At 33.1% G+C, this 17,848-nt stretch overlaps 2 protein-coding genes across 2 annotated transcripts; one reads left to right on the forward strand and one right to left on the reverse strand.

Moving 5' to 3' along the window:
* Positions 1-1,306: 1,306 nt before the first annotated feature.
* Positions 1,307-4,517, reverse strand: LOC133674793 (uncharacterized). Its single transcript, XM_062096043.1, has 2 exons — positions 4,050-4,517; positions 1,307-1,461 (listed from the first exon to the last, which is right to left on the reverse strand). The coding sequence occupies exon 1, from the start codon at positions 4,354-4,356 to the stop codon at positions 4,084-4,086; it is 273 nt and encodes a 90-aa protein (XP_061952027.1). The 5' UTR covers positions 4,357-4,517; the 3' UTR covers positions 1,307-1,461; positions 4,050-4,083.
* Positions 4,518-12,837: 8,320 nt separating this feature from the next.
* Positions 12,838-14,868, forward strand: LOC133674295 (8-hydroxygeraniol oxidoreductase-like). Its single transcript, XM_062095343.1, has 7 exons — positions 12,838-12,927; positions 13,026-13,168; positions 13,257-13,294; positions 13,367-13,769; positions 13,897-14,136; positions 14,376-14,534; positions 14,711-14,868. Exons 1-7 carry the CDS (start codon positions 12,888-12,890, stop codon positions 14,819-14,821), a joined length of 1,134 nt encoding a protein of 377 aa, XP_061951327.1. The 5' UTR covers positions 12,838-12,887; the 3' UTR covers positions 14,822-14,868.
* Positions 14,869-17,848: the final 2,980 nt, after the last annotated feature.

Raw genomic sequence — 17,848 nt, forward strand, 5'->3', positions numbered from 1 at the left:
AAGCATGGTTATCACTTATCAGCACTATTCAAAGTTTAAGCAGTGGGTTTGTCAAATGATATTTTGGAATAAAAAAATTAAAAAAATTAAAATGATCTTTTTTAAAATTAAAATTAAAAAAATAAAGCTACCAATTATTTCATTCAACAAGATCACATGTATGACCCAGGATACCAGAATTTGATTGAATTAATTTCTTAAATGATTTGAAAGGATACTTGGCTTGAATTATTATTTTTATTAGTAAATTATCGAGTCATTTTATCAGACTAAGCTGGTTATGATAAGTAGTTTAAGTATTATAAATATTTTTTTAGATTTGAATCTGTGATGATAATGCAAGGAACAAATTCAGTATCATCGAAAGCCAATATAACCCTTTGAATTATGTTTATTATGCTGTTGCTCGTTTTACTTTAATTTGGGTGTGTTGCAGTAATGTGTGCAGCATTGGACTATTTTGCTTTGTGTAAAAACAGGGAAATGAAACTTTCAAACCCTTTTTGTGATTATATGTGAACTACTAATTAGTGTTTGTAACAGCTAATTCTGTGATGGGATGGATTATCCTTGTTTTTATGGTGTGAAACTACTTTTCTAGTCTTGTAAAGGCTTATTTTACATGAGTTAGTTTATTTGGTGAAGTTATAGAAGTATAGTTGCAAGGATTAGCTAGCTAGGTGGATCCAAGAAAATGTGTGATCATTTCAAGCCCCCTAGCCCATGCATCAATGATCCCATTTGACCAGGCTAGGGATTTGGGTCTTGTTTTTCAGTTATTGGCAAAGGTATTAATATTGAAATGATCTTGAAATTGCATTTTTAGAGTTTGCTTTGGCGAAGTGTTTATCCTTCATTAGGGATTTTGCTAAGGCGAGTTGTTAGCTAGCCTTGCATGATGCATCCACAGCTCTACGAATTTAGATCAGGCAATCTTCTTAAAGCACTGGCAGATTTTAGCTAAAAAAAGATCATAGAAGAAAGAGATCTGGATCGCCAAGAATCCATTTTTCTTGTTCCGGAAAGAGAAATAGAGGCTCGTACAAGAAGGGGCCAGTTCAATGGCTGAGCTATAAGGGCGTGTTGCCTCAACACCATAAAATTCCTTGGGCCAGAATTAGCTCTAAGGGGAAATCCACACATTAAGGCATAGCACTCTGCCTGATTTCACATAGAAAATCAACATTCTAAAATGGAAATTAAAATGAACCCATCATTGATCTTTGGTAAGAACGTTGTAATCAATAACAAAAACACAGTTGTTTCTCTTGTAACCATTCATTTTAACAGTGGATCACAAAAGTAATAAGTTCAACCAGTCAAAAGTATTTTATTTCATCATTTCAGACTGCAAACCATTGGCAAAGACAGTATCTTCCAGTCTACAATATCCAGAAATACCAAAAAAACACCAAGCAAATAAATGGTCACCAAAGCAACTTCCAGAAGGTTCACCGAGTCCTGCAAAGAGAAACAGTCGTGTCAAAACCATAAAATATGATTACCTTCACAAACAGAGACATGGACCTGCACGCACATGTGCAGCAATAATCCATATTGAGTTGTACCTAGTTAAGAGTTAAGGTTCAGGTTGTAAGCAACACAAACATTGCTGATCTCAAGCCACCCAACATTGTCAGGAAATGTAGCACAGATGAGCACATCAAGACTCAGTTCCAAAATTATTTGAAAACTCACAATAGATATACACAGATGCATGAAGAATTTCATAAAACATGAGTTTTATTCTAATAGAGAGGTATGACAACGCTCATTACAAAGCACATACTAATTTGGCTGTCAAAAAGAAATGTAATAGATCTGAGTAAAGATTTATTTAGTAGACATGAGAGAGAGAGAGAGAGAGAGAGAGAGCAACTCAGATAATGCAAGTTGAGTGTGAAGTTGTTTGCGATATGTTCTTAGCATACACTTTTTTCTCTTTGAACTTATATCACCCATCAAAAAAACTACAGAGCGTTGTGTTTCCATCAAACATAAAAAAGGAAAGAACAGGCACCAAAATAATCCTATTCCAAGAAAAAAACAAAGAAAGAAAAACTCCTATCCCCACAGTTTAAGTTTCATTAACCCCATTCAGAAATTTTCAATCAATTTAAAGGAGAGAAAGGATGCCAGGGCACTCAAGATTACATTCCAAGAAAGAAACTGCTACCATAAGGTAGGCTTGAGTTTAGGCAAAGGGACGATGCCTATGGGAACCCCTACAACCTCATACACAATTCTTATAGCAAAGAGCATCAAAAACAAAACCTGTAAATACAAATGTTAATCCCTTTTTCCTATGCATTAATAAAAAACTATTTGGTATCTATATGAATAGACCATAAAAAAAATTCTTTATTTTCATAAACTCTGGAAAAAAAAAGAATACTGTGTGCCATGCATGCATCAGATGACCACGTAACTTAAGCATGTAGCACAGCAGAGAACATAATATTAGTTAATGCTTCAGTGGTATGGTTGTCCAATGTACAATGGTGTGTATGCACATAACAAATGTATATACATCCAGGGATACAAACATATGTATCAATTAAGAAACACCAATTTGCAAAGTTGAGCACTTTATTATGGGCGGGGTGGTAAAGAGAAAGGAAGGCCAATGAGATGTCCAAATGAACATTGGCTCAACAGTGATGAAAGGGAAAATAGATTGTGTACACTAACAATGTCCTTTAAACTATTGGTTCATGAAGGTACACATCCATGAAATTAAGCCGTGAAGAGGACAGATAGCACAAGATGATCCAGGAAGACTTGGGCATAACACAAACAGAATTTTAATTCCCCTCATACTCGATCCCTTTTCAGTTCTTCCAGCCTTCTGATTCTAACAAGTAATATAAGCAGAGCATAAAGTGGGTTTAGAAGAAAATTAAGGAAAAAACACAAAGGTTCTCTTAGGAAACTACATAGCCAATACTCTAACAATAGGATACGGCAAGTATCTAACAGAGCAAGAGGAAAACAGTACATAGGAATCTACAACACATTCATAAAAAATCTAATTATCAATACTCCGGGCATTATGAACTTCAAAACTGTCAAGTTATAGCAAAGAAAACGTAGATAAAACCAATAAACAATACAGTCAACCACATAACTTGTAACCAAATATTGTATAGTCTAGTATTTCCCACCAGGCTCCTTTCCACCAAACCCCCACCCCACCTCCTCGACCCCATCCTTCTTGAACACATCGCTTCAATCATCCAAACAAACAAACACTTGTTAAATGGTATTCTGCATCCACCCCAAACAACTCCTCTCAGTCAAATCACTTCTTTTTATTTTACCATACCACACCTGAAACGAATAAAATGAAATCCAAGACCAAAGCACTAAATCACATTAACCCACAACCAATTACCCTATAAATCCACCTGGGAAATAAAAGCGAAAACATGAATGTAACTGTAATCACTAAGGATAACCACTCAACATGCTCATGTGCCAACCAATAGAAATTAACAAAATGAAAAATAAAGCTCTAGTAAAATCCATGAAACCCAGATTCATTAATCAGGGGGAAATGGGGGGGAAAAACCAGCAACACAATCCAATCACACATTACAGTTCTCCCACCAAATGAAAATTCCAAACATATGCTTCAACGTCCTCTCACATCAAACCCAACAAAGAAATCCCCTAGACAAACCACAACCAAACTCAAAAAACACTGATGTATAATGACATACAATCAAAACCAAACAAAAACCACCAATAAAATCACTAATCACACCACAAAAAAACCCAACCACCTACATTTCAGAGACATGTCAAAATCAACTACCTAAACGTGCCTTAACACATGAAAGCAATAAAAAAAAACAAACAAAACCTACCAATAAAACCATCCAAAAAATCTACTCAATCCTTTTGAGCTTCCAAACCCATCAACAAAGCCCAACAACAAAAAACAAGACTAGAAGGAAACTGTCCAAAAAAACCGATCGATCAATCAAATCCCATCAAAATACACAAAACCCACAAAAAAAATCATCAATAAATACCAAAATCGCTACCTTTAATAAAAAGATCGATAAAAACCGTCACTCCCTAATGCCCACCATGCTCCTTAGCATGTTGCTGGTGCTCAAGATGACGGCGTTCCTCGGGAAGAGCAATAAGGTAAGACAAAATCATGCCACCATAGCAAACATGAAGAAGTGGATCGATTGAGCTTGTTTCTATATACTTCGCATGGTAATTATCCATTCCTCTTTGCACTGCTTTCTTCACATAACCAATTGACAGCATCGGCTTCACGTGGTCGGGCAATTCCTTAACTTTCAAGCCCTTAATTTCGCTGTAGAGCTTCCTTAATGCCATTTGATCGAGTGGGATCGATGAAACCCTAAACCTATTTTTTTTAATTTGGGGATCAGGTTCTCGTTGATGAGCGGAGAGAAATGTATAGAGAGAGGCGAGAGGGTGGGGAGTGGGGAGCGAAGGGAAGATTCTGGTACGGTTAATTTGATGTGTTTGTAAAATCATGGACCGTCAATATTGGTGATATCCATCTCAATGAAAATTTTGATATTTTTTTAATTTAACACTTTTTTTTAAAAGGTAAAATAACACAGTTTAAAAATAAATTGTGAAATAATATAGTTTATACATGTCATGGCTAGAAAATACAAGATTTAAAGTTATCAATGTTTGGAAATGCAAAGAATTTCAGATGAATTGGCATAAATTATAATAAAAATATAGAAGAGAAAAAAAAAAGTTTTAAAGGCACATAAAAGCTCCAATTACAATATCATTGTTACTATAAAAATTTTTCAAGAAGACAAATCTAATGACACAAAAAAATCATCAACAATGCCAGAGTAGGCCACATTTTCGCCCAAAGAAGGCAAGTGGCTCATTTACTTTTGGCAGTAAGTGTAGCCCACTCTAGTCATAATTAGTGATTTTTTTGTGTTGTTTGATTTATTTCATCGATATTTTTCTAATAGTACTAGTGAAGTTGTTATTACTTATTTTTGGACCTCACATGGTGAAGATGGTGTGTATCTCTTTTGAACTGAGTGTAGGAGTTTAGCTCATGTTTGCTGGAAGATTGACAAAAACAGAGAAAGAAATATTTTTTCGAAACCCTGTTTGAGTTGTTTTCTGCTCTCTTTATCCTTCCCTTTTGCTGCCAAAATCATCAGGTTTTCTTAGATTGATCAGGAGTCTTCATAATGCTAAATTCGTTCATTCTTTATCTGGTCTTTAAGGTTCGATAAATCCCTCAGAATTTGCACTAAAAGAATTGGTTCTGCTGCTGTAGCAATTTTTTGTTCCAACTTAGGCTCTGATTCTGACTTGGGTTCGTACGATATCTGACCATCCTAGCTATATTCTGTCACTCATGACATGTTGACCTACACCTTTATTGGGTCCTAGAGATCACTGTTCTTAGGGTAGACTCTCAGTCAGATTTGGATGCTCGATATTGTCAGATTAAGAAAACCTTTTTGACCAACAAGATTCCTGCCGGATTCTGTTATCTAAAACAATCTTATCTCACTTCGAATCCTTCATCAAAGTTGTAGTCTGGGACACGTAGATGAATTTGAGCTTTCGAATCGCTTGATTTTGATATCAGAAGCTCAAGATATTCCCATTTGAATATCTAGTGTGAAAGCAGGGATTTCTACCACAATAAGGATTTTTTGCCCAAGTTCGCGGGATTGATTCAAAGGATTTTTTTTGGACCAAGGACTGAATCAAAAAGTGCTAAAATAAGGGATTGAATTGAAGAAGGATATTGAAAGTTGGAGAGGGGGGCTGGATCATCATAAATGACAGGATTTTTACCACACCGAATAAGGAAAATAAGACTTTGCAGCATGCACCCTTACCCATCTGATTTCTTTCCTTTTTTTTCTCTGTAAATTCTTGTTGTTTTCCTTTATCATCACGCCTGATTTTTGGAGCTGCAACCATGTTTTTATTGCCTCATTTCAAAGGGAGCAGCTGGCCTTATGGAAAGAAAGAAAAAAACCACACCATCCTCTAAAAAACTGGAAAGAAATCAGAAATCAGAATCAGAATATTTAAGTTTTTTTGTGTGTTTTTTTACTGCAAATCAGTAGGGATTTGCATCCTAGAATTAATGCATTGAATCTTTCCTAAATAGAGATATGTCTAGACTATATATAAGCCCTTCTAATGACCTAACGGGGGCAGAAAAGAAAGAGCATAAAAAGGAGAAAAACCAGAGAGAAAGGAATAGAAAAAACAGCAAAGAGAAAGACAAGAAAAACACAAGAGAGGCAGAGTAAAAAAAATGCAGTAAATAGAGGGAGTTTTTTTCTTGCATTCTGATGTTACTGTGAGGAAAGAGGAGAGAAAAAAAGACAAGACGAAGAGGGAGCTTTGCTGCTAAACCTTGACAGCAATGTTTGCTGCAGAAAAAAAAACAGTGAGATCTGCAGGTAAGTCTTAACTTTCTCCTCCCTTGCTGCCTTTAAATCTATTGTGTTGATGTTTTAAAAACCTGTTTTCTCTTTGCTTTACACATTCATTTTCAATTTTAGACTATACAATGAACGCATGCCTTTTGTTGTTCATGTCATGGCTTTGAGTTTTAGATGGGTGATTATGTTAAGAGTTGGTGGGTTTCTTTTTTTTCTTTTTTTTCCCTTCTTTCGCTGGTTCATAATTAAAGAACTGTGGGAGGGGGCTGTTGTTTCTTCATCATCAGCTCCCTTTTCTGTTCGTGTTCCTCCATGCTCTTTGATTGAAATAGCCGGCCAGGTTTGCTTTGGCTTTAGTCCGTGATATATATGTGTTATAAAAGCATGTCGTCCCAAGCTCTTCCTTTTTGTATGAAACTAGTATGGAAGTTTCTCTGGGATTGGTAAGAGAAAATAGGTTATGAGTCATGGACACATGCAGTAGGATTTTGATTTCAAAATTTCAGTTTCAGAACTTTGGCTCCCTCATGCATACGGGTTTAGTCCTTTCCAGTTACAGAATTTTAAGTTGATTTGGCTTTAAATGATTTTTGTTACAAATTGTTTCAAGCTTCTTGTAGTTCTTATAATATGAATGATGACTTGCTACTTTCCATTTTGGTGTTTACGTCTAATTGTGATGTTTGTGTTTTGACAAAAAATATAAAAAAAATGTTTTCTTAAGTGCTGCATACGACCAATACTCTAATATGTTTTGAACTCTCTTTTTTTATATACAAAAAATATTGGAAGTTTTGAAAATGTGTTTTCGCATGGATTTCTTAAACACAAAAAAATTTGTTTTCTTGCATTTCTGGATTTTACAACATGTTTGCAAAACTCCAAAGGATATTGACTAATATTTCAAAAAATATAAAAATCTTATTTTGGGGGGAGTTCATCTATTATTCACCGCTAATGTTTGGATAAAGAAATCCTTAAAGGACGAATATCCAAAATATTATTGGGAATAATTTGTTATTATTCATTGTTAATATTTGGATAAAGAAACCCTGAGCGGTAAATATCCAAAATAATTTTCTAGGAATAATGAATCTGCACACATCCTTGAAAGAAGCCTTGATTATAATCGATGACATTTCAATTTTTTTTACTCCATAGTTTACGAGCAGTGAGTATAAAACACTAAGGCAAAAAATAGGTTTTTTTTTAAAGCGCCCTAGATTTCTAAATTTTTGTCCCTCCTTCATGCGATTTACGAGTCGCAAACTCTTGAAATACTAAGGGAAAAATGAGCTTTCGAAGCATATAGAATCTCCTTGGATTTCTATCCTAATAAATTTAGTTTGAATCAAACTTAGGAAAAATGATGGGAATAGAAAATATTAACACCATAACAATTATAAAGCAATCCAAACACCAAACAGCTTATCTTAGGTAGGGCGTACTAGAGATGTTAATACCTTCCCTTTACGCAACCAGTCCCTTGCTTTAGAATCTCTGAAAGACCAGTTAGGATTTCTAGTGACCAAAATACTAGGTGGCGACTCCTTTACACAAAACAAATAACCTGAAATCAAGCGAGGGTGCGACAGAAGTTATAATCAGAGCTTCGATGTGCCTTCAGAGCCTCTTTCTTTCTTTCTTTTTATTTTATCTTTTCTTTGACTTTATTGTAATTTGTGCTAACTCATTTGAGATTTTTCTAAAATGTCAAGTTTCTAAACAGTGACAACTTTAAATCTTGTGCTTTTCAATCGTAATATATACAAATCGTGTTATTTCATCAATTCTCTTTTCAAATTGTGTTAGGTTGACAATTAAAGAAAAACAAATCATGCTAATAAGCAGAACTACCCAAAAATTGATGTTGTTTCTATGAATAATAATGGATACCTATGGATCGAGTTTTGTACTATCCATACCCAAACCCGACCTAATAGGGTTTCAGATACCCATAACTTGAACACGAAATCAAATGGTATGAAATACAACTATTTAGCACATAATGAACTTGACAAACATTTAATTTTTTTTTTCAAATTTTAAGGTTATTTATTTATTTTAGGTCATGTAGATTAGTATCCATAACCAGCCCAAAACCTGACCTTTTGTCTTCGGATTTTACCCAAACCCCAGTAAAAAGCTTGGGATAAAACCCAATTATAACCCGAGTAAATAACTCGTACGTCATTTTGATCATTTTTAAAAAAAAAAAGTAGGTAAAACTTTATTGATTTATGACTAGAGCCTTACCCTGAGTCGATCAATTATGATAATAATTATTTTTATCTTTATATGTCTTAATTTAACATATTTGGAATGAAGAATTTCTTAGAGGGATATTTTAGGGATAAAAAATAATGAATATTATATCTAAGAACATGTGTCCCCTCTATACCTCTTGTTTTAAAAGTGTAGAAATTCATTCCAAAATTATCTTAAATCATATTTATTTTTATGTTTCTGTCTCTTTAACTAGATATATTTTTATCTTTTTTGTCTCCATCTTTTTTGTTGAATAACCAAATGCTACCATTATAATATGAGTTTTCTTTTATGAACCATTCCATCCCAAGAATGCTAATAAAATATAATCAAATTATATATATAAAAGAATATTATCTTAAGTAGCAATTTTGTCACTAAAATTAAGAAATTAAAATCTTTGAGACTAAAGAAAAAAAATATTTAAAACTTATCTAAAACCATGAAATTATAGAGTACCGTGTTAGCTTAAGTCCTTTTTAATTATCTTATTTAATTTTAGTTTACCATAATTTTAGATAATGTAAGGTAAATTTTTTTAAATATGAAAAAATATCATCTTAATACATTTTTAAATGAAAAGTATTTTTGAAAAAACATACCACAACATAATAACAAACACATAAAATTCAACTTGAGGAGGAAAATTCAAAATTGAATGTTTAAAAACACAATTAGAATTTTTCAAGTTTTATTTGAATTTATTGAGGGCTTAATTGCAAGAAATATTGATTTTTAATACATATAAATATAAAAAATAATAAAAATTATTATTTTAATACATTTTCAAATAATAAAATATTTTAAAAAATAATAAAACAATCTAAACTAATACTTCAGTCAAGTCAAATAGTAAAAGCCTCTGCCTTGACGGATGTTAGCCTATGAAAGTTCAAATATTTTGATATGGCATGACCGATATTCCATTTCATTACAAAATCTAAATTCAAGCTGACAGTTCTCGATGATACAATGTTCTCCAATCCAATACCAAGTAAGAAGTTGTGTTTCGTGAAGCAATAGGGATTTTAAATAATTTGAAAACATGTGTAATATTGTTTGTTTTATTTTATAGAAATTATAATTAAAAATAATTGAGGGTTAAAAGAAAAATCAATTTATAATGATATGCTTTCTCTAAATAATTATTTGAGAGTGAAAATCATGGAATTCTAAGATTAATTATATGTATTAAAGTTTGAGGTCAAATTGTAATTTTAAAGAGTTAATTTGGTCAATCAAGGGCTTAATTGCATAAATATTAAAGTTTGATGGGCAAATAAGGACTTAATTGAAGAAATCTAAAATCAATGATCAAACTGGAAAATGCATGTGAATATAAAAGTTGAAATTGACCAAATCAGAGGCCAAATTAAATAAATTAGAAGTTTGTTGTCAATTGAGAGTCAAAATACACAAATTCAGAACCATAACCAAAATGAAAAAGACGGTCAACTTAAGGGCTAATATTTGAGTTTGGAACTATGGCAGGTGTTAAATTGCATACAATTAAAAAGTTTTTTTTGTTAATTAAGGATGTATATGCCATAATTGGAAGAACAATGACTAAATTGAGACCATTTCAAATCTCAAATTAAAAACCTTAATTTCTAGGGTTTTAACCCAAACAATGCATCATTTAGCTTCATTCATTTTCTTTCTTGGCAATTCATGATGATTAGGTTCGCACCTTCCAAGAGCTTATTTTAAAGTTCTAGACCTCCAAATGGCATGAGGTTTTTTGCAAATGGAAGAAGAACATCTTCTCTACAACCCTATTTTCATAAAATCAGACGTTTACATCTCAATCATAGAAGTCCCTAACATCTTGTTCCTAATTAGTCATCATTTAATTTTCAGATTTGAGGCTGATCAGGTAGGCACATTGAACGAATGAATGTGGAGCTACAAACCTTTAAATTGAGTAAGAATGGATCCAAATGAAAGGTGTGCACCCTTTTTACTAGATCTAGGTGGTCTCAGGTGATGATGACATCGGAATTACTTCGATGAAGCTTTGAAAGTGGAAAACTCAATCAACTCCAACAATGCAACTATCTTGCAAAAAATGACTCATGTTTTATGTTTTTTGTTAGTTTTTTAGATTCAAACATCTTTATGTATGATATTGTGACTTGTTGGGATAAAAAAAAAATGCTTTAAAAGCAAAAAATGCCATTTTTCTGGGTTTGATAGAGGCTGCCTTTTCTGAAAATTTTCTTAGCTTTCTAGGCATGTTTTTTATGGTCTTGGAAAAAACATTTCCTTCACCCTTAGATTTGGACCAAGTTTAGTCCATTTCTTTGCACATAACCCTTTCTTTTGCATGACTAACCAATAATCTAGTGTTTATTTACGCCAATAACATGTCTATAATGATTTTTAATTTTAGAATTTTGGATTTGAACTGAAACCTATTTTGTCCAAATCATGATGATTTAATGAAAAATGAAGTGAATGAACCCTTAATTTTTTATCATTGAATGATTTGCAACCTTTTTATGCTTCTGATTTCATGAAATCTAGAGTGGATTTGAGTTCATGTTATTGGGTTTATTTTGGGTGTTCTTCGCACGCTTTATTTTTTGTGTGTTTGATACATTTTGTTCAAAGAATTTTTAAGTTTTTATATTTTTCTAGGTGTTTAATCTGTTTTTTTACTTTAGTTTTGTTTTTTAGATTCATTTTTAGATGTTACTTTGTTTTAAACCAGTGACTTAATTTCTTAACTTGCTGGCGATTTGAAGAAAGGGAAAATGAGAAAGGGTAAAGGGGGTGGGTGGGCAAGGGAGTGGGGATTGGGAAAGGGGTTAGCAGATTGCCAAAATTATGAAATCATGAAAGTGGTCTGGTTTACCGATTTAACAAGTTTGATTGATTTTAAGCGAGTTTGATCGGATTTTACCGATTTTATTGGTTTTCGAGTTTTTAACCTGATTTTACATGTTTTATATGTTTTGACTTGTAAAATCAAGTCAAAAGGCGTTTTTAATAACATTACGTATCGGAATGTTAATACTTTCTCTTTATATAATTTTTTTCTCATATTTTAAGATCCTATAGAGTTCTTAATAAATAAAATATTAAGTGATTAAAATATTAGGTTTGGAATAAATAACAATAATTCATTGTCCTATAGAGTACCAGTTTTTAGAGGTCGTTTAGTAACGAGGTTGCATCTGTGTTTTAAACAAAACACAGATGCAACCCGTTTGGTAAAGGAAAAAAATAGTTTATTGTTCATGAGTCCCACAGTTCATGCTAATTAATTAGCATGAACATAGCCAACTCCACTGTTCTGGTCGAATCGGTTCCGATTCAAAGCTCAAAATGCATTGAACCAGGTCCGACCTAGTAAAATAAAAATTATTTTTTATCTTTTAATTGTTATTTATTTGAAAAACTAGTGTTTAACATTATTCAATGACACTACATAAATTAGACATGGATCGCTTGATGACGTAGCATTTGTAGAATTTAATCGTAATTCCAATTTTGTTCCTGATTATATTTTACCTGATGTTGTTGCGCGCTTAAGAAAAGAAAAAACTATAGTCCTTGTCGGATGTATTTCATACGTGATGGAACTGTAGATAGTTTAATGGAACAATAAAAAATATTTTATATAAAGTATTATTTATTTCATGATGTAATAACAATAGTTAAATCTACAATATTTAAATTAAAAACCATCAATATTAATATATATTTTTTAAAATTATTTTATAACCTCAATTTTAAAAGTATTATTAATCAAACACATTAAACTATTTTTTGTTCAACCTTAATTTCAATCACAGTTTTAATCAAATATATATTTTTTCAAACTAATCTCAACTAAAATTAATTTTTATAAAATAATTTTTTTCAAATCACAACACAACAACACCAAACAGGTCCGGGGTCTGGGTGAGTGGGAGCGGGGGGTCAGATCAAGATTCTAGCTAGATTTTATACAAACGCCGAGCCTGCACAAGTAGGGTCAATAACTCAACAATGTCAAAGAGCAGCAGCTCAAAGGTGATAACATGCAAAGGTATGTTCGGAATCTGCGGTGTGGTGTGTGTAGTGTAGGGTGGGTGGGTGCGTAGGGTGGGTGGGAGCGGGGGGTCAGATCAAGATTCTAGCTAGATTTTATATAAACGCCGAGCCTGCACAAGTAGGGTCAATAACTCCTCAACAATGTCAAAGAGCAGCAGCTCACAGGTGATAACATGCAAAGGTATGTTCAGAATCTGCTGCATATGCTTGCAAATTTGCGTTGGCAATTTCTTTCACTGTAATCCTTCATTTATTTTGGCCTGGGATGTGTTGTGGCAGCGGCAGTATGCTGGGGAGTAGGGGAGCCATTGAAGGTGGAAGAGATACAGGTGGAGCCACCAAAGTTTTCTGAGATTCGTGTGAAGGTGTTATGTGCTAGTTTATGCCATACCGATACCTTACATGCCAAAGGATCCCTGATTGTTAGTATTACAACTTGCCTCACAAGTTATCAATTAACTTTGTTAACTTCTTTGTTAATTTAATTCACCTATATATCTTGCTTTTCAGCCTCTTTTCCCTCGAGTCCTAGGCCATGAAGGAGTTGGGTACGTTAGCCTTGACGATGTATGTTTATATATATTCCCTAATTGTCTAAATCTAACATGTATGTAACGTAGGGTGGTGGAAAGCATAGGTGAAGGAGTAAGAGATCTTAAAGAAGGAGACCTTGTGATTCCAGCCTACCTTGGGGAGTGCCAAGAATGTGAGAATTGCTCCTCTGGGAAGACCAATTTATGCTTGAAGTACCCGTTCATCCTCAATGGGCTAATGCCTGATGGCACTTCAAGAATGTCAATTAATGGACAAAAATTGTATCACCTTTTTACGTGCTCAACATTGTCTGAATACATGGTGATTGATACCAATTACGTTGTCAAGATTGATTCAAGCATAGATCTTCCTCATGCAAGCTTCCTTTCATGTGGGTTCTCAACTGGATTTGGGTCAGCCTGGAGGGAAGCTAATGTTGAGAAGGGATCGAGTGTTGCTGTCATTGGTCTAGGTGCTGTTGGATTAGGGGTATTGCAAATTAATGCGTTGCTTCTTCTTCTTCTTCTTTTTTCCCCTTTTGGTCCTTAATTTTCCTTAAGCACTAGTCAATGAATCAGATTTGATTATTAATGGTGATTCTTTGTACAAATTCCAGGCCATAGAGGGAGCTAGAATGCAAGGGGCGGCAAAAATAATCGGAATAGACAAGAATGAAAAGAAAAGGGAGAAAGGGCAAGCCTTTGGAATGACTGATTTTATAAACCCGGAAGAATACGTCAACAAACCTATTTCAGAACTGATAAAAGACATAACAGGTGGATTGGGTGTGGATTACTGCTTTGAGTGCACCGGTGTCGGACCCTTGATTAACGAAGCCCTCCTGGCAACAAAACCAGTAAGTTTCTGCTTCTCTTAGCCCAGGTGCACTGTGCTATATTAGGTTAACTTGGCATATCAACCAGGTTAAATTGGATTAATTCTGAGCTATTTATTTTTTATATCTGGTCTGAATTATGAGGCGGGTTACTTGGGTCTCAAATAGACTTCTCAAGCTAGTCCGAGTTTAAAAACTTGATTTAAAGATGCATGGATACTATATTAAGAGTTGACTTTTTTTTTTTTATCTGATGTCAGGGGAAAGGAGAAACATTTATAGTTGGTGCTGGAGCTGATCTAACCGTGTCCATCGACTTCCTACCTCTAATTTGTGGTGGAACTTTGAAGGGTTCTGTTTTCGGGGGGCTCCAAATTAAATCCCATCTCCCCATTTTACTTGACAAATGCAAAAATAAGGTATGTTTCTGTTTAAATATATATTAGCTTCATGTAGAATGAATATCAGATCTTTTATTTTATATCCTTGTTTCTGTTTCTTCAGCGGGGTATGTTTCTGTTTCTTGTTTTTCTATTCTTTCTATCTTGAAAAAACTAACCAGATTAATGCAACTGGTGTGCATGATTTTATGTAGGAATTCAATCTGGATGAACTTTTGACCCATCAAGTTATGTTGGAAGATATAAACAAGGCTTTTCAGCTACTGAAGCAAGAAGACTGTCTCAAGGTCCTTATCAAGATGTAACGAGTTTAATACGATAGAGTATGGACTCTTGAATAAATAAGGCGTTTAAAAAAATGGTACCATAACTTCTAATAAAAACTTTAAATGCTGTATCACACTATTAACTCTAAGAGTTAATACGAATATGTTAATAACTCAACGATATTATTTGTGTTTAGTAATACTCCAATTTTAGCTTCTCCCAAAAATTTTCTTGTTTTTTTTTATAGATATTTTCAATAACTTTTAACGATCAATATAGTTCTATGCAAAATGTAATACTCCAATTTTAGATTCTCCGAAAAATTTTCTCATATGTTACTTTACTTTTGATCAGAAAAATCTAAAAAAAATTAAGAAACAAAAATATATTTTTTTCGGGTCAATCGTTTTTTTCCCATCAAAACCGAGTTCACCTGCTTAATATAGGTCAAACCGTGTTGACCACGATAAAAAAAATAAGTTTCAGGCCATCTCGAGTCAAAATTGTCATTTTCGATCAAAATTAATCTCATCGGGTTAGTACCAGCCAAACCATGTTGACCAAGGGTAAAAAATAAGTTTCCTACTGTTTTTGGTCAAAACCATTATTTTTTCAAAATCAAGTTTACCAGGTCAATACGAGTGAAATCTCTTGTTGTTGTGTTTCCTAGATATAAATGTTCGTCTCTCCTTACCATTGTAACTTTGAAAAAAAATTAATAAGAATATGTTAATAACTCAAGTTTTTCTTCGTGCCGGTAAGATATTGATTTTTTAAAAAACAATTTAAAAAATACTAAAAATATCCTAATCATTATATATACATTATATCTAATAATATTAGTTGTGAACTCTTGATTGAATCTAATCTAATATAGTTTACCATACTAAATTAAAACTCAAATCTATCTCAACCCTTAAAAAATCTCTCATTTGATCATGTCCTGTCACATCATCTAGTGTACTAAGCATACAATGTATTTTACACCGAAACAAATATCTATCAATCAGAATCATCAAATCAAGTGAACCATAGCCAAATGATTAATTTAGAAGTGATCCAATGGTCCACAAGCTTCAGATGCATTAGATTACTATGCTCGCGTCCTCACCTTAGCGAACCCCGTAGACTTTCTCTTCTCTTGCCGGCAATTCTCACTCTCCTCAAATCTCTCAACTCTAACCACCTCAATCTATCAGACAGCCACATAAAGCCTCATCTCCTCCTCGTGAGAAAACCCCAAGTTGTTATCATTGACTTAGGCGCCTCATCTTACCGAAAAAAGATCGCGATGTCTTCAGCTACCCAAAGCTTCAAACTGTTGATTCTCTCTTATCAGCCATCAACAATAACCACTATCATCATCATTACCACTATCAGAATCCTTCCACTGAGATATACCAGAATCTACCCTTTTTTGCCTGAAATCTCATTGAAAAATCCCTCCTTCTCCAACAGTGGGCGCATGTGAGCAACATGCACCACCAAGGGTATTTTTGTAATTTCAAAGGGAATTTCTATCTTTTTTTCCTATACAGTGGCACTCAAGTAATTTTGAGGACTTCTAAGGGTATTTTATTTGTTTTGTATTTTGTAAAATACTTGAAATATATATAAAGAAGAATGACAACGCAGGTTCAAAGCCCAATTCTCAAATATTGGTTATGCTTATTTTTTAGCAATTCCAACATAATCTTCCTTTTAGAAATGAACATTATTAGTCGATATATCTCTTTGTTTTTTTTTCTAAATGATCAATGTCAAAAGTTTAAAAACAAATATGGATTATACCAATTTTTTTGCAACTTAGATGTAACTCTCCTTTTTAGGGTTAAACATCACTTTTTCGACGAGTCTTCTATTTTTAGAGACTGGTGTCATTTTTTGACGTGACTCCTATTTTTAAGGACCAACATTAACCCTTAAAAAAATAAATTGTAAGTAAGCTCAAAATATTATAATATTTGAATTTTAAAAAAACACAAGTAAAGGTAACATTCCACTTGAAATGATGATTTAAGGGTGATTTCTATCATTCTTTAATCATACCTAATGCAGTACTTGAATTTCTAAAACTAGTATCTAATTTAAGATTTTTAATTCTCTCAAAGTACTAGATAATAACTTCAATAAAATCTTTATTGTGGTAGAATTTTCTTATTGATTTGATGTTAGAATTTTCTTTTATAGCAGAGTGCATGGTAGCTTGTATGGAAGCTTTTGAAAAGCATGTGTAAATCACATACAAGTTAAACAAAATATTTTAACTATTACTATTAGCGAATGGTTGAAAGATTGATATTATAATCAAACATCAATTACATTTACAGTAAAAAAAAAAAGAGATTTAGACTCAATTGATAATAAATTTAAACGTCACATAATCCAGGGTGGGTGGACCTAACCAAAGCTTTGTATCATAAATCAAGTAAGTTAACATAAATTAAACAAAGCTTTGACATATATATATATATATATATATATATATATATATATATAGAAGAAAACTGTAGATGTGAGTGGAGATTCTCTGTTTTGCTGTTTTTATTTATGAAGAACGTGAGCATACAATGCTTGATAGGTTTTATAGCAATAGATTTCTGTATTATATTTACAGTGATGGTAGGAGGGTATTTAAAGAGTACTGAAAATGACATTTACAAGGATTCTAAGAGCTAATGAATAGGGATTATCTTCTATACAGTTTGATAGCAGTCATCTTGTTCTGCATGGATAAGGGTATAGAGTGGCATCTGGATTTATTATCATAGAATCCTTTTAGTTTCAGGAGAATCACAGCAGTTTCTTTATCTTGTTAGAATACCATTCTGACTTGAATTTGTTGTCATTGAAGCATCTTTATCCCTAACTTTTCTCCAGCAAAAGGTGTTAATTTTGTAGGCATCCACTAACAGCATCGTAGGAGAGTTCTGCCTTATTACTCCAGTAGCTTTTTCAACCTTATTTCTCCATTGAATTCTCACAATGCTTGCTGTCAGATTGTGTTGTGCTAACATATATATGCGCGTATTCCCAGGCCAAGTTTTAAATGTATTCATTGACTT

Source organism: Populus nigra, chromosome 15, assembly GCF_951802175.1.
Source record: "Populus nigra chromosome 15, ddPopNigr1.1, whole genome shotgun sequence".
Taxonomy (NCBI): domain Eukaryota; kingdom Viridiplantae; phylum Streptophyta; class Magnoliopsida; order Malpighiales; family Salicaceae; genus Populus; species Populus nigra.

Coding starts and splice junctions, on each gene's coding strand:
- LOC133674793 (XM_062096043.1), bottom strand. CDS start 4,356: ATGGCATTAAGGAAGCTCTACAGCGAAATTAAGGGCTTGAAAGTTAAG.
- LOC133674295 (XM_062095343.1), top strand. CDS start 12,888: ATGTCAAAGAGCAGCAGCTCACAGGTGATAACATGCAAAG. Junction 13,770..13,896: donor TAGGTGCTGTTGGATTAGGG/GTATTGCAAATT, acceptor TACAAATTCCAG/GCCATAGAGGGAGCTAGAAT. Junction 14,137..14,375: donor CCCTCCTGGCAACAAAACCA/GTAAGTTTCTGC, acceptor ATCTGATGTCAG/GGGAAAGGAGAAACATTTAT.